The sequence below is a fragment of the Dendropsophus ebraccatus genome, chromosome 3, assembly GCF_027789765.1.
Source record: "Dendropsophus ebraccatus isolate aDenEbr1 chromosome 3, aDenEbr1.pat, whole genome shotgun sequence".
In the NCBI taxonomy this organism is placed as follows: Eukaryota; Metazoa; Chordata; class Amphibia; order Anura; family Hylidae; genus Dendropsophus; species Dendropsophus ebraccatus.
Genome location: NC_091456.1, coordinates 78,459,032 through 78,473,298, shown reverse-complemented (window position 1 = coordinate 78,473,298; position 14,267 = coordinate 78,459,032). Strand labels below are relative to the sequence as shown.

General features: G+C 41.5%; 1 protein-coding gene across 6 annotated transcripts in view; it reads left to right on the top strand.

The window, feature by feature from the left end:
• The window catches only part of CNTLN (centlein), a 254,478-nt gene that overhangs the window by 100,199 nt on the left and 140,012 nt on the right, over window positions 1-14,267 (top strand). For all 6 annotated transcript variants that reach the window (XM_069962065.1, XM_069962062.1, XM_069962064.1 and 3 more), the window contains 2 exons: window positions 5,019-5,140; window positions 5,448-5,573. In XM_069962065.1, the coding sequence (XP_069818166.1) occupies window positions 5,019-5,140; window positions 5,448-5,573 (248 nt within the window). The remainder of the gene's footprint in view (window positions 1-5,018; window positions 5,141-5,447; window positions 5,574-14,267) is intronic.

The window sequence follows — 14,267 nt, the reverse complement described above, 5'->3', positions numbered from 1 at the left end:
TACAGACTGTGCACAGAACACGGGAATAAGGCCTTAGGGCTGCATCCAACTTCTGCAGCCACCAGTAATCAAATGCTGCAAGCTCGTGTTTGGAAGAACCAGAGTGTGCTTGAAATTCACTCATCTCTTAAATACATTCTATTTATTACATTGGTCTGATCTTAGATTAATGGTAGAGATGAGCGAGTAGTGAAATATTCGACTTTTGAGAATTCGAATAGAATAGGCACCGATATTCGACTATGCGAACAAATATTCGATCCCATTATAGTCTATGGGAAAAAAAATTTAGACACTTGGAAATCCAAATTTGACCACTTGGAGGTCACCAAGTCCCCCATGAAACCTCCCTAAATGATGCCAACACCTCTGGAATGACACTGTGACATCAGGGGGAGCATGCCTGGGTGCACCCAACACCCCAAAATCGCAGTATAATGCCACTCTCCGCAGTTGCAAAGAAAAAATATTTGCGAACGCTTTACGAATGTTTACGGCAATGTTCACACGTTTCCTTTGTATTTCGTGCGCAACATACATGGTTCCAATGTGTGTCTGTTGAGCGTTTCGTTATTCGCACGTATCACGCATTACACTGTACGAACGCTATGCCGCAGCAGAGATTAGGCAACTGGCACTATAGGTATCACGTGCCTTTTACTGGGCAACTGGCACAATGGGTATCACTTGCCTTTTACTGAGCAACTGGCACAATAGGTATCACTTGCCTTTTACTGGGCAACTGGCACAATAGGTATCACTTGCCTTTTACTGGGCAACTGGCACAATAGGTATCACTTACCTTTTACTGGGCAACTGGCACAATACGTATAACGTTTACGTGCCCTTAGTGGGCTTAACCAGGGACACTATAAGTCACTTGTACACACAGGGTACTGAAATATATACAGCTGCTGATGCTGTTGTATCATCTATGTCTTAGCACTGAGAAGTGCTTTGGATTCAGAGATCACTTTTTTGCTGGATCTTAGCCCTGAAAAGGACTTTTGGGTTCAGTAGTAATCCTGCCTAACCAAAACGCTACTAAAACCTCTCACTGCTCGAAGATCTCTCCCGGACTAGGTTGAAAGCGCATCTGCGGTCGAGAGGCGGAAGTCAATTATTAAATATTAGAGGTCTTGTGGTTCAGCCATCCAATGAGGGTAGACGCCGTTTTCACGCTGCGTGCGTACTCCAAGGGTCCCTCACGGCCTCCCTGCATGGTGATTGGATTAAAAAAATCGCCAAGTGTGATGCGAGGGCTTTCGAATGTTTCCTGCGTATTCGTCACACTACTTGATTGAATTAGAATCTTTTGAATGCCGCAATATTCGATCGAATACCATCTTGATCGAATCATATTCGCTCATCTCTAACTAATGGGGAACACTAGAGATCCCATAAAAAATAAAATGCGCAAAAAGCATATTGATGCCCCAGCAATTGTTTGACACCTTTTCCACTCGTCTACACTGCTCCTAAATCCAGATTTCAACTTTTACAAATGATCCAATTTTTACATCATGACAACCAGCTGGGAAAATAGCTTTCCCAGCATACATTGCAGACTGTTGTTTCCTTGGCACCTGATCACTGTGTGATGTCAGTGGTGGGCAGGGTTACAGATGAGATGTTACAGCTTTCTAGGCAGCAAAAGAGACAGAGATCATGTGACCTCGGTCTCAGAAGGGAGGGGGAGAACAGAGGAGTGAGACAGAGTGGACCAGAAAGTGAGGAATTTTATCAGCTTCAGTGTGGCAGTCAGGATGTGCTGCAGACAAACTGACTAATTCATTTAATGGAAACCTTTTACAAACAAGCTTAGAATATTGTTGGAGAATAAACAGGGTTGAATCTTAACTTGTGTTCCCCTTTATCAATCCCTTTGACTAGCCTAGCAATGTAATATAATATAAAAGGAAAACTCTTGGGACTGTGATGCCTGCAAAGTAGCTGCACCAAACCTTGCAAGCAAGTTGAATGTATCTGATTGGTGGTGAGCTTTTTGCCCCCTTATCATGGGATTTTTTTCTTGTGTTATTAAAAATAGACAGTGTTTGTAATTCTCTTTAGTGTTTTTATATGCTGCATCTTTCTTTTTGTTTGCTTTTACAGCAGGTTTGACCCTGCCCACTTGTTTCTTTTAGTTTGGAGGTGCTGAAACAAACACATTTTCTGTAATGTAGTGCAGACAGCAAAGTTTACATTGCACAGTGTCTGAATTAGTTCACATTCACTGTCACTGTTTTCTTTGCCTTTCTCAAGTCTTGTCACATCCACTAATTGACACTTATTTTGCTAATATACACACCGTGTGATCCCCTTGTGTGTTCTTTTCAATTCATCTATTCTTAACACTTGCAGGAACAATATATGGAGGGGGGGGGGGGGGGGGGTCATGTACAGCTGTAAACTGCTGTTATTCAAACAAAGTTGTATATTGGGATAGTGGCATGGAATGTTTTTTTCTGGGTTTTCTGCATACTTGTCAAAGCATGCACACACTCACATGTCAATGAACAAATGTGTTCAAGTAGAATACATTTAAACTAATACCTGGTTAAATAGAGGCTCTATGGGGTATTGTTAATGGGGTCATCCAGCACTAGAAAAACATGGCCACTTTTCCCCCTACTGTTGTCTCCAGTTCAGGTGCGGTTTGCAATTAAGCTCCATTTACTTCAATGGAAGTGAGTTTCAAAACCCCACCCAAACTGGAGACAACAGTAGGGGGAAAGTGGCCATGTTTTTGTAGCTCTGCATAACACCTTTAAGAGAAATGGCCCTATTCCACAGGAACGATAATCGTCCGAATCTGCCCCATTCGGCCCGATTCGGCCGATTATCGTTCGGTGGAATAGAGAGAACGATCAGCCGATGATCGTGTCATCGGCTGATCGTTCATTTAGGGCCAGACCTAAAATCATCTTTCCCCCCCCCACCGCGCATCGCTATGGTGGAATAGCGGTGCGCGGCGGGTGACCAACGATTTGAGAAGCACAATACATTACCTGCAGGGCTTCTCCTCCGCTCTGTCTTCCTCCCAGGGTCCTGCGCGCTCTAGCTTCAGAGTGGCCTGTCAGCTGACGGAGTGCTCAGCCAATCGCAGGCCGGGACCACCGCGGCCTGTGATTTGCTGAGTGGCCTGTCAGCTGACAGGCCATTCTGAAGCTAGAGCACGCGGGACCCGGGGAGGAAGACAGAGCGGAGGAGAAAACCTGACAGGTAATGTATGCTGCAAGGGCTAACGATGTCCTCGCTCATCGATCATCGGGCCATGGAAAAGGCCCAGTAAACGAGCGCCAATCTAGCAGATCAACGCTTGTTTACATCGTTGATCTGGCCCTGCTCGGCCCGTGGAATAGGGCCCAAAGATGAGACACCAGATCCAACAATGCATACAAGCTGAAGGCTGCTAGTAAAGCAACCTGGGCTTCAATAACACCTCTGCAGTGCCACAGGCTGATCACCTCCATGCCATGCAGCATTAATGCAATCATTCATGCAAAAGGAGCTCCGACCAAATATCGAGTGCATTTACTGTTCAGACTTTCCATTTGGCCAACATTTCTTTGTTAACATTTTTTTTTACAGTTGGTCTAATATATTAAAATTTTCTGGAGATAATGAATTTTGGGTTTTCTTTGGCTGTAAGCCATAATCATGAACATTAACAGAAATATAAACTAGAGCACGTTTACTGTGTTTGTAGTGGCTGTATATAATATAGGTGTTTCACTTTTTGAAATTGAATTACTGGACAAAAAAACTTTTTGATATTCTTATTTATTGCGCTTGTATACCTTGGATAGGGGTTTAAGAGGAGATCAGAAGGGACCTATGCCTGTTCTTTTTAATCCAGTGATTTTCGTCATTCTTAGCCCACAGACTCAAACATTTCTAAACTGCTGACATTTACTAGTGTTTCCCCCCAAAAAAGGCCGTCTTAAAAAAAATAATAATAAATTATTATTATTATTATTATTATTATTATTGCTGCTGCACCAGCAGATTCGGCAGCATGGAAGTAAAATTTATGTTACATTTTTCTCTCAAAGATGCAGTAGGTCTTATTTTTACCAGATCTCTTATTCCTCCATGTGGAAGAATTAATATGTTCCATGCACAGCAGGGGCAGAGCGTACGGTATGGCAGCTTCCAGTAACCATGGGGGGCTCACAACAGCACACTCGTACACCAAAGCAGGGACAGCGTACGGTATGGCAGGAGGTGTCGAGTTAACGACAGACTGTGTACAGCTCTACATCTGGGATTAGGGGACAACTGGGATGGTGGCAGGCAAAGAGCCTCTTGATGCCTTGCCTGCACATTTACAAGTGATGGCTGCAAAAGGGAACATCAGGGTTGGGGGCAGGTGATGGTCTTCATGCCCTGCATGCAGCTTCTCTTCAACGGACGTCGGCGGGCTTCTGTTCAGAGGGCATGCTTCCAAACAAAAATTTTGCTTGGTCTTTTAAGGGAGGCCTCATATTTAGCAATTCAGCAAAACCTCTCCAAGGTCTTATTTTCAAGGGATGTCTTATTTTTGGGAAAACACGTATGTAAGGGCCCCTTTACGCAGCAATGGCACAAATGAGCACTAATCATTGCTTGTTTGCAAAGCCTTTACGTGGGTAGGTCAGTCACGTGGCCATGCTGCATGAACACTCACTGGATTGTTCCTGTGGCCTGTTAACCTTATTGTAGTTGGACACACATTCCCATTTACACAAGAAGATTTTGATGTCAACCCCCTGTCAGAAAAGTGGGTATATCTGGCATATTGACACTGGCCTCCTTCAGTTTAATGAACCTTGTCAACATTGTAAACACAATGTGAACCCGGCCTGTTACTACTTGAGTGAAATAATAAAACTACTTTTATTTGACAAACTTATTTGTTGATATTACCTGTTTGACTTGAGGTATACCCCTTTCAATTCTGATAATAGCATTTGCCATTTTACATTGCAATTCCCATTAGTGCATTAATATCTATTAAACTATTATTCCCCAAGGTTCTGGAGAATGTAGAACTACGGAAAGCACATGGGCAGCGTAAGCAGCGGTTGTTGACATTGCAGGCTGCTTACAGGACACTCAGAGATCAAATGAAACAGATGGAAGAGGAAGGACTTGGGTGAGTTATGTGTTTTTACAATACATTCTTGTAATGTCTTTTATAAAGGGTATACTTAGAGGGAATCCCTGACTGATGCCTCTACCGCACAGCTATAATACTTATCACTTAGTGTATGATAAATGCCACTTAGACATTGCAAATTTGCTTTATATCACAACCCCTTGTTGATTTAGATTTTGAAAATTATAACGACAGGTACACTTTAATGTGTGAACACACTATTATATAGACTTGTCCAACAAATCCATGTCACTTTACACAGGCAACTAATCTGTTGTAAATTTTAATTGTGCAAACTGTATAGGAAGAAGTACCAAAAGAATCGGCCTACTCGTGCAGATCCTTCCCAACTTAGACAAGAAGACTCTGATGCAGTTTGGAATGAACTTGCCCACTTTAAGAGGGAAAGCAAAAAGTTACTGGTTGAAAAGTAGGTGCTACTTTATTACATTTTGTAGTTTTACATTTTTACAAGTTAGCAAAACTTTTTTTGTTTTAAATAAATATGCAGTGGTGCCTTGGATTACGAGCATAATTCGTTCCAGGACCGTGCTTGTAATCCAAATCCACTCTTAAACCAAAGCAAATTTTCCCATAAGAAATCATAGAAATGCAGACTATTGGTTCCACACCCCAAAAATAATGATTTATTATTCTGAATAACATGTAAAACACATGAAACAAATATTCAGAAACAGCAGAATATGTGATATTATAAGTTACTGTACAGTAATTTAGAGGATGGGAAACACAAGGACTGACAGAGGCTGCAGGGAGCATGAAGGAATGAGCAGGACAGATGTGGGCACAGAATTAGCAGCACTGTCTGTCCAGGGAGAGAGGGGTTACAGCTATGAAGAGATTACCTCACCAGTCCAATGATGCAAGCCCCAGCCTGAAGTGGATCTGCCATGATTTGGAAGGTGAGGGAGGCTTCCTGGGTCAGAGTACAGGGCTGTAGACCCCGCTATGCAGATCATGCCCCTCCTCCACTCGCTCCCATCCAGTACAGGGCGCTCTTAAACCAAAGCAATGCTTTTCAACCAAGTCACAATTTTGAAAACCTGTGAGCTCTTAAATCAAAACGCTTTTAAACCAAGTTACTCTAAAACCAAGGTAGCACTGTATGTATATATTCATCCATTTGGCTTTAAAAGCTGCATAAAAAAACTTGAATGTGAAAACATACCTTTAGAGTTTCTATTCATACCATCACCACATTGGCGCTTGTCACATATGGCTTTGATTATGTCATCTTCATTCACTAATTAAAGGGGTGTTCCCATCCTGAAGTTTATGAAGTTCCACAAGATATGCTATAGATATCTAGAAGTTGTGGGTTCCATCTATGGGACCAGCATCTATCTTGAAATATAGGGGCCCCATCTGTCTCAAACCCACTTATGGATGGAAAGCCAAAAACATTTGAAGCACTATCTGTATAACTTCCTTATATGTTAATTGAAAATTCAGCACTGGCAGCAGTGGACACAGCTTTTGGCAATTTTTTCTCTTATGTTTATTTGCTATAGGTCCCTATTTTTAGAGCATCCCCATAGTACCCTAGCTAGCTCCTTGCAGTCCCTCCCAGAATATCCAGGGGGACATTCCATCAATCGGAGAACCCCCCTTGGAGAATCAATCTTCACCTGGGCCTAGTGTACCCCAATTCCCAGGAAAGATACACATAAAGCCCAAGGAGCTAAAGGTGAGCATTAGATTTGTTTACCTACCATAATTTAAAACATCAATGGTATCACACAGGGCACACCCCCCCCCCTCCCCCTCTCTAAATTGCCTTTTTCCCTCTCCTCATATTTTGCTTCTCCAATATTGATTCTAATACTAATATGTGTTAGAAGAGACATCAGGGAAGTATTAGTAAAAAAAAAAATTATACAGTACTTAGGGGTTAAAGAACCTATGAGACCATGATCATGACTTCATTGCAAGAACCTACCCAGTTATGCAGGACTGGCATTATTATTACGTTATGTCAGGCACAGACAGGGACCTAGTGCTTCACCTATCTGTAAACTGTGCCTCACAGAAGATATATGCTGCTTTAGAGATATAGGGGAGCAGGGTCTCTTCTATTCTTTGTTTTGGGTATGGGATTCATTATAGCAGCTAGTCTCTGCTGACTATTAGCGGAGATATCACAAACCTAACAGACAGACAGCCTGCATAGGGAAAAACAGCTGATAAAAATATGATACATTTCTCATGTATACACATTATAAGAGCCATTTCACACTGAGGGATCAGCGCAGAATTTTCACTGAAAATTCTGCCTGAAATTATAGTGCAGAGCCAAATTTCATTGTGCTCAATGGAATTTGAGCTCTGACATTCACACAGCGGCATTTCGCAAGGAATTTTCCATGGCTGATCCACTTTCGGACAGAACAATTTATTTGTCAATTCTTCTGGTGGACTCCGCTGGCGTAAGCCCATTGAAATGAATTCAACAGTGAGTTTCTGCTCTGAAATTTTTCAGCACGGATTCCGTGCGGAATGTTCGTGGAAATTTAGGGCAAAATTGGAAAAAAAAGAATGAATTTGACTAAATGTAAAATGAATTTGTGCCGAATTCTGCCTGAGGTGGTTCCAGGTGGAACACTTTCCTCGTGAATTCCGTGCGGAATTCCATGAGAACACTTTCCGTCCAGAACACTTTCCTTGCTGATTCAGCGCTGATTCCTCAGTGTGAACTGGCCTTAACATAGGAAATATTTTCTACAGTACAGTGACACTTACGCTTTAAGTCTCCATTCAGACACCAAAACTTGTTTCCTGCGTCAAGCATTATAGTAATGAACAATGTTAAAGAGAAATAATAGAATAAATAGAAACTAAACTAACAAAGTATTTTGGTTTTGGTTGCTTTTGGTTTTAAATGATTTTTGTAGATTTAGAAAACTTTTCTGGATATTATGAAATACCATATGCAATACATATGGACAGTTGTAAAATATTGTTCTATTCTTTGGTGGCTTTCTCTCAGTTGGAGTGATTACAGCTCAGTAGTATCAGCTTACATTTTTCCATGTGCCTCTATATAATGGTTATAAATGATAGAAACTTACTTATACCTTACTAAAAGACTGGCCCTGGACAATGTGTCTAAAATCAGAGGCTCTTCACTCTGGTTAATTATTCTATACTAGGCTGGGTTCACACTATGTTTTTGCAATCAATTTTTTTCATCCGCTTTTTGCAAAAAACTGATGCCTTTTGTGTGCGTCCGTTTTGATCAGTTTTTCCATTGACTTCCATTGTAAAAAAAAAAAAAAAAAAAAAAAAGGATTAAAATGGATCCATTTTTTTTTTTTAACGGGCACAAAAACATAGCTGACACTAATTTTGTGTCCGTTAAGAAAAACGGATCCTTTTTTTTTTACAATGCAAGTCAATGGAAAAACGGATGCACACAAATGCATCCGTTTTTTTCATCCTTTTTTTTTTTTGCAAAAAACGGATTGCAAAAACCGTAGTGTGAACCCAGCCTTACTACAAACACACACATTTTCTATCTGCTTCCTTTGTATGAAGTCTTATATTGTTATTTTGTCCTTATACTGTTTTGGGAGCAGAGAAACTCCACTCGACACATTGTCCACTATATGATACTGCAGGCAATACAGAAATACAGCAGGGCCCCTAGACATCTGTGGGTGACATATTATTGCTCCTCACTACTTGAAGCCCATATCAAGCTATAATCTGACCATATGAAACTTGTGGCTGGAGCTGAAGTAATGTTTTGGATGAGTGTTGAATGTGGCTTCTGAAGTTTGGTGGCAGCCATGTGAACCCCCCTAAATATGTGCTTCAGACTATGTGATTTGTGCAGCGTAATGTGGGTGCAACTCGCTGCCATGGTCAAGTCATATGAAACTGGAAATTCACCATAATCTAAAAGACAATGTGCACTCTCCTGCCATGCAGCATGCACAGCAACACTGCTGGTTTCTGTTCATACTTTGAAGTCATTGAACAGGGTGGGTGTTTAAAGTTAATGAAGATATCGAGTCTGTTTAAAATATCTAAGTTGTCTGAAATATGTAAAAAAAAAAAAAAAAAATGCAGTAGGTGCCAACCTGCATACCGGGATACGACCTGTACAACAATATAGCTCTATAATTACAGAAGCACTACAAGAAACCCAAAGATCGTGTGCGTTTATTTACAACTAAGTTGTGTGAAAGCTATCTATCCTATTATAATTGCTTAGGAATATCAACTATTTTTTCTTATTGCAACAGTATGGAATAAATTGATTTTATTTAAACCTTTAGCTTTCTCCTCCCCATCCTATGTCTGTTACCTCAAACATCTTAGCAGGTTCAACAGGTTATCTGTTGTTGGAGTACAAAATAGGCACATTGTTAGTTTACAATCTCTGTTTTAAGTAAGGTGCATTCATGTCATCATCTGACCATTGATAGTAAAATTTTCTCAAATCCCCCCCACCACCACCTTGTTTTCTTTTTTTTCCCCCCTGAATTCAGTGACACATATGTCAAATCGGCGGCCGAAACAATGCTGCACTATTGAGGGATTGTGTTAATTAATGTGGCTCTCATCTGTTGGAGGTGTCGCTCTTCATTAGTCTATATTTTACACATTGCCTTGCTTCATTTCGGGAAGGAGGTGGTGAGGGGATAACCTAGGCAGCCATGCTCGTTTGATCTCCATGATACATACGCAATGCAGAATGCCTCCGCTCTCTTGGTTCCCTGCCCTGTCCTGCTAATCCCAGCTGAGCTCATTATGATGTTGCCTTGCTGCTACTCTCCGAGCCAGATCTGTCCAAGCTAATTACTGCTACCAGCAGAGCTGCCTGTTAAGGGTCTGGTGTGGATCTGCTAACATGGTCCATGCTAGTGACCTGCAAAAAGCACGAGGGAGTTTGCTTTCTTTCTTGCCGTGCACCGCCTGTCCTTTGGGCTTAGCGCTTATCCCCCTCATTCAGATATCTTAGCTGCAGTCAGATGAAAAGTTGGGGAAGAAAACTCATGTGAAAACATGACACTCACTGCTTTGATCTCTCGTAAATCGGACAGTTTTAAGCGCATTCTGGAAATAGAGAATTTTTTTTTTTTTAAAGACTTTCAATGGAACACATTTTTCCCCTAGCTGTTAGTTTATTTGCTTGACTTCCTTTATAATTGATACTGTGTGGAAATAGGAATAGGATAATTAAAAAGTTTTTGATTAAATGGGCTATAAGATACAGTTTTATGAGTTATAATAGTACAAATGAAAGTCTCGGTGACAGCCTGTTTAATCTGTGTAATGCAAAGTCACCCTCTTCACCACTCGCTTATTTTTCTCTTCATTCTGTTATATTGCATTCATACCAGGTGTCACTTTTCTAACTTCAGTTAAGGCTAGGTTCACACTGCGTTTTCAGCGTCCGTTTAACGCATCAGTGTTTTGCAAAAAACGCATGAAAAGCGGATTGCAAAAAACGGATTCATTTGTGTGCATCCGTTTTTCCATTGACTTCCATTATAAAAAAAAAGATCCATTTTTTTTGACGGACCAAAACGGACAAAAAAACGTTGCTGACCCTATTTTTCTGGACGTTAAAAAAAACGGATCCGTTAAACGGATGCTGAAAACAGTGTTAACCTAGCCTAATTTATAGAACGCTTGTAAAAATGGGAAGGTTTTGGCAGACAACCCTACAAATTTTCTGACAACAAATTGTATACAGTTTATCATAATAATAATTGTCCAGTGTTGGTTTGAAATATACAAAGCTATATTCTCTGAAAACCACTAGTACCCTTGCTGCATTGTTCAGTATTGTGTTCTTGCATGTTCTTCACCCCCGTATTGAAGTTCTGCAACTTGGGTATTCCATATGATGGATGCAGGACCTTATCACCTGTATTTTTGTTTGTCATAATCCCAGGTTTAGGTGCTATTGAACTACACAATCACACATAGAGCATGGTAGACAGTTTTTAAGCTTCAAGTAGGTTTTTAATTAACATGTACATAGCCCTGATGCTTCACAGCATACATTTTTTATTTTGACATTCTGCGCTGTCAGTTCTAATATTGCAATGGTTGTTTCCTAAGCAGTGAACAAAATGTATGTATATGCTTGTATTGATCTGATAGAAGAAATGATCGATAACTTGATAGGTCACCAATCGTTATTTATACCTTTAAAATCTGTCATTTTCTTAATGAAATAGGCTTCAAAGTCAACTGAACAGAGAACTAACAACTAAGATGGAGTTTGGTGTTAAACTTTGAGATCTGTGCCTGCTAAGATTACATTTGATCTAAGGGAAGGTTCACACCACAGGTTTTTCAATTAGAACATTGTGGAATCCGTGGGAAGAAATTGGCATATTTAATTTTTGCTGCATATTTGCCAGACATTTTTGACACAGGTTATCTATTTTACGGGGTACTAACTCCCAACCAGACTACCTGATGGCAAATCTGCACAGATTCCATGTCAGACTTTCTTGTCTGTGGCTCAGACAAGGAGTATGCCAAAACATTAAATTAATGATTAGACAATCACATTACTACCCTCACTACTACTCTCCTACTCTCATCAGTGCTTTTTCTGTCCCTGTAGGGCAGGCACGAGAGTGGTGGGGATTCATTGTGGATGAGAAGTACTCTGTCTGTAATAGATGTTACCTCCCTTGCAGTAGGATCGATCGGGACTAGAGATGAGCGAACCTCGAGCATGCTCAAGTTCATCGTTCGGCATGAAAAACATGGATACAGCCAATGACTATATCCATGTTTTCCAGACAACCTTAGAGCTTTATCCAACTTCAGCAGCCACCGCTAATCAAATGCTGAACGATCGGGTTCGGATAAACTCGAGCATGCTTCCTTCCTTTCTTCCTTCCTAGGGAGCGACTGGAGGACATTGCGGTGTCCAGAAGAAGGAGATGGAAGGAGAATCTTCTAGGTGTGACAGGGGCCACGCATACTGGGGCTTCTGAAGCATCTCCTCTGCTGCGGCTCCAGCTCCATAGGGTTTGCCAAGATCGCAGTCCCATCTGAGGCATACTTCCAGTCTCTGCCTGCTGACTGTATGTTTTCGCAATGTATCGGGAAGTAACGCTCTCTATAGAGGGACATGCTGACGGCACATGCCAGAGCTGAGAGCTTCAGAGTTTGTTTTAAGAGGTAAGAGTCTGCTTCGGATTGCCTGCTTCTAAATTCTGATCTCTAGAGGAATGGAGTCCACTTCAGCAGATAAACCCCCTCAGCTGCAGCTGTTGGTAAGTGTTCCTACTTTGTATGCTACACTAGGGAGGTCACCTAGGAGGAAAAGGGATTATGTGAGACATGTGTTTCTGCTACCTCTCTCGGCTATTGCTACTGGTGGGGGATTCCCTCTGCTTCATCTGTCCTCCTTTAGCTGCTGATTGCTCTTCGCTAGCTTATATGTTGTCTTGTAGAACAAGGATGCCCCCAGAAGGAGAAAGCTAGGCTTTTTTACTCATGTAGGGAGGAATATACAGTATGTCCCTCCTGTAAAGTGGATATCATAAAGGAGGATAGATCTTCCTTTTTGTCAGAAAAATGTTGAGGGCTGAGGTTGCTGCCTCTATGACTACTGCCCCTTTTCCAGTCATTCTCCCGGCTCCGGCCACAGTCAGTACTCTGGTTACCATCCCTGCTCCGGTTACTGGGCCAGTTACTGCTCCAGCTTTGGGTTCTGCTCCTACTCCTACCCTGCCTGCTGCTTGTAATCCAGCTGCTCCTCGATTATTACCTTCAGGTCCAAGTGTGAGACTGTGAGATTTAAAAGACACAGAACAACATCCTTTGATTCACGGTATGAATCGGACAAGTCTCTAATTCTCTTGTCATCAGTTCGGATGAATCTGATTCACAGGCGGACGCTAGGAAATATTTCTTCCCTATGGATCATACATGTCCCTTACATAAAACGATTAGGAATAGCTTGGGTATGGAGGATGTGCATGAAGAACTGTCTGTGAAGGATGAGTTATTTGCAGGGTTAAAGGCAAGAAGCTAGTGTTTCCAATTCATGAAACTCCTCAGTCCCTTATTTTGGATGAATGGGAAGAGCCAAAAAAAGACTAGTGGTCCCAGCTGACATAAAGACGTCTGCCCTTTAAGGAGGAAGACGTTGAGAAGTGGGGTGAGGTTCCAAACATTGACTCCCAAGGGGCTAAGACTACCAAGAAGACCACATTACTCTTTGAGGACTACTTACTACTGAAGGACCCTATGGAGTGGAAGGCAGAAAGCCTTCTTAAAATGACCTGGGAGACAGTCTGTCTGTCACTCAAGAATAATATTGCTGCAACCTGTGTGACTCGTCCATACATGTTGGGGTAAATCAATTGGAAGATCATTTAAGGAAGAAGAGATCTAGGGAACAGATAATCGACTCTCTTCCTCTCCTCATAGATGCTGCTGCTTATGAGGCTGATTCCCCTGCTGAAACGGTCAGGGTGGTGGCTAAGGATGGCGCCCTTACTAACACAGCCCGCCGAGCTTTGTGGCTTAAGAACTGGTCAGTTGACAACATTTCTAAGCCTAAGCTATGTGGAATACCTTTGGAAGGCAGATATGTCTTTGGCTCTGCCCTGGTTAAGATCTAGGAGAGGACTTCGAATAAGAAGAAATCACTCCCCATGGGACCTTAATACAGTATTAGAAGATCTTAATTGTGCTCCATTTGGACCCATTGCAGAATCAAGCATCAAAATAAATTCTCTTGGAAGATTGCCTTTCTTGTGGCCATTGTGTTGGCTCGGCGAGTAAGTGAAATTTAAGCTCTCACTATTTAAAAACCTTACTTCATTGTGTGGTCAGACAGTATTGTATTGAAGACCGATCCAAACTTTCTTCTTAAAGTTGTGAAAAATCGTTTTGTGAAGATCCCAAGAATATTCAAGATTAAAAAATTCTATTCTTTGGATGTCAAGAGAGCAGTTCTTTAATACCAGGAAGCCTACAGCTCTTGGAGACAAGATCAGAGCATATTTATTCTGTTCCAGGGGAAGAATAAGGGGGGGAAAAGCCTCTAAAAGTGTCATTGCTTGCTTGATCAAGAATGCCTTTATGGAAGCATACAAAATAATGGACTTACCTTCAC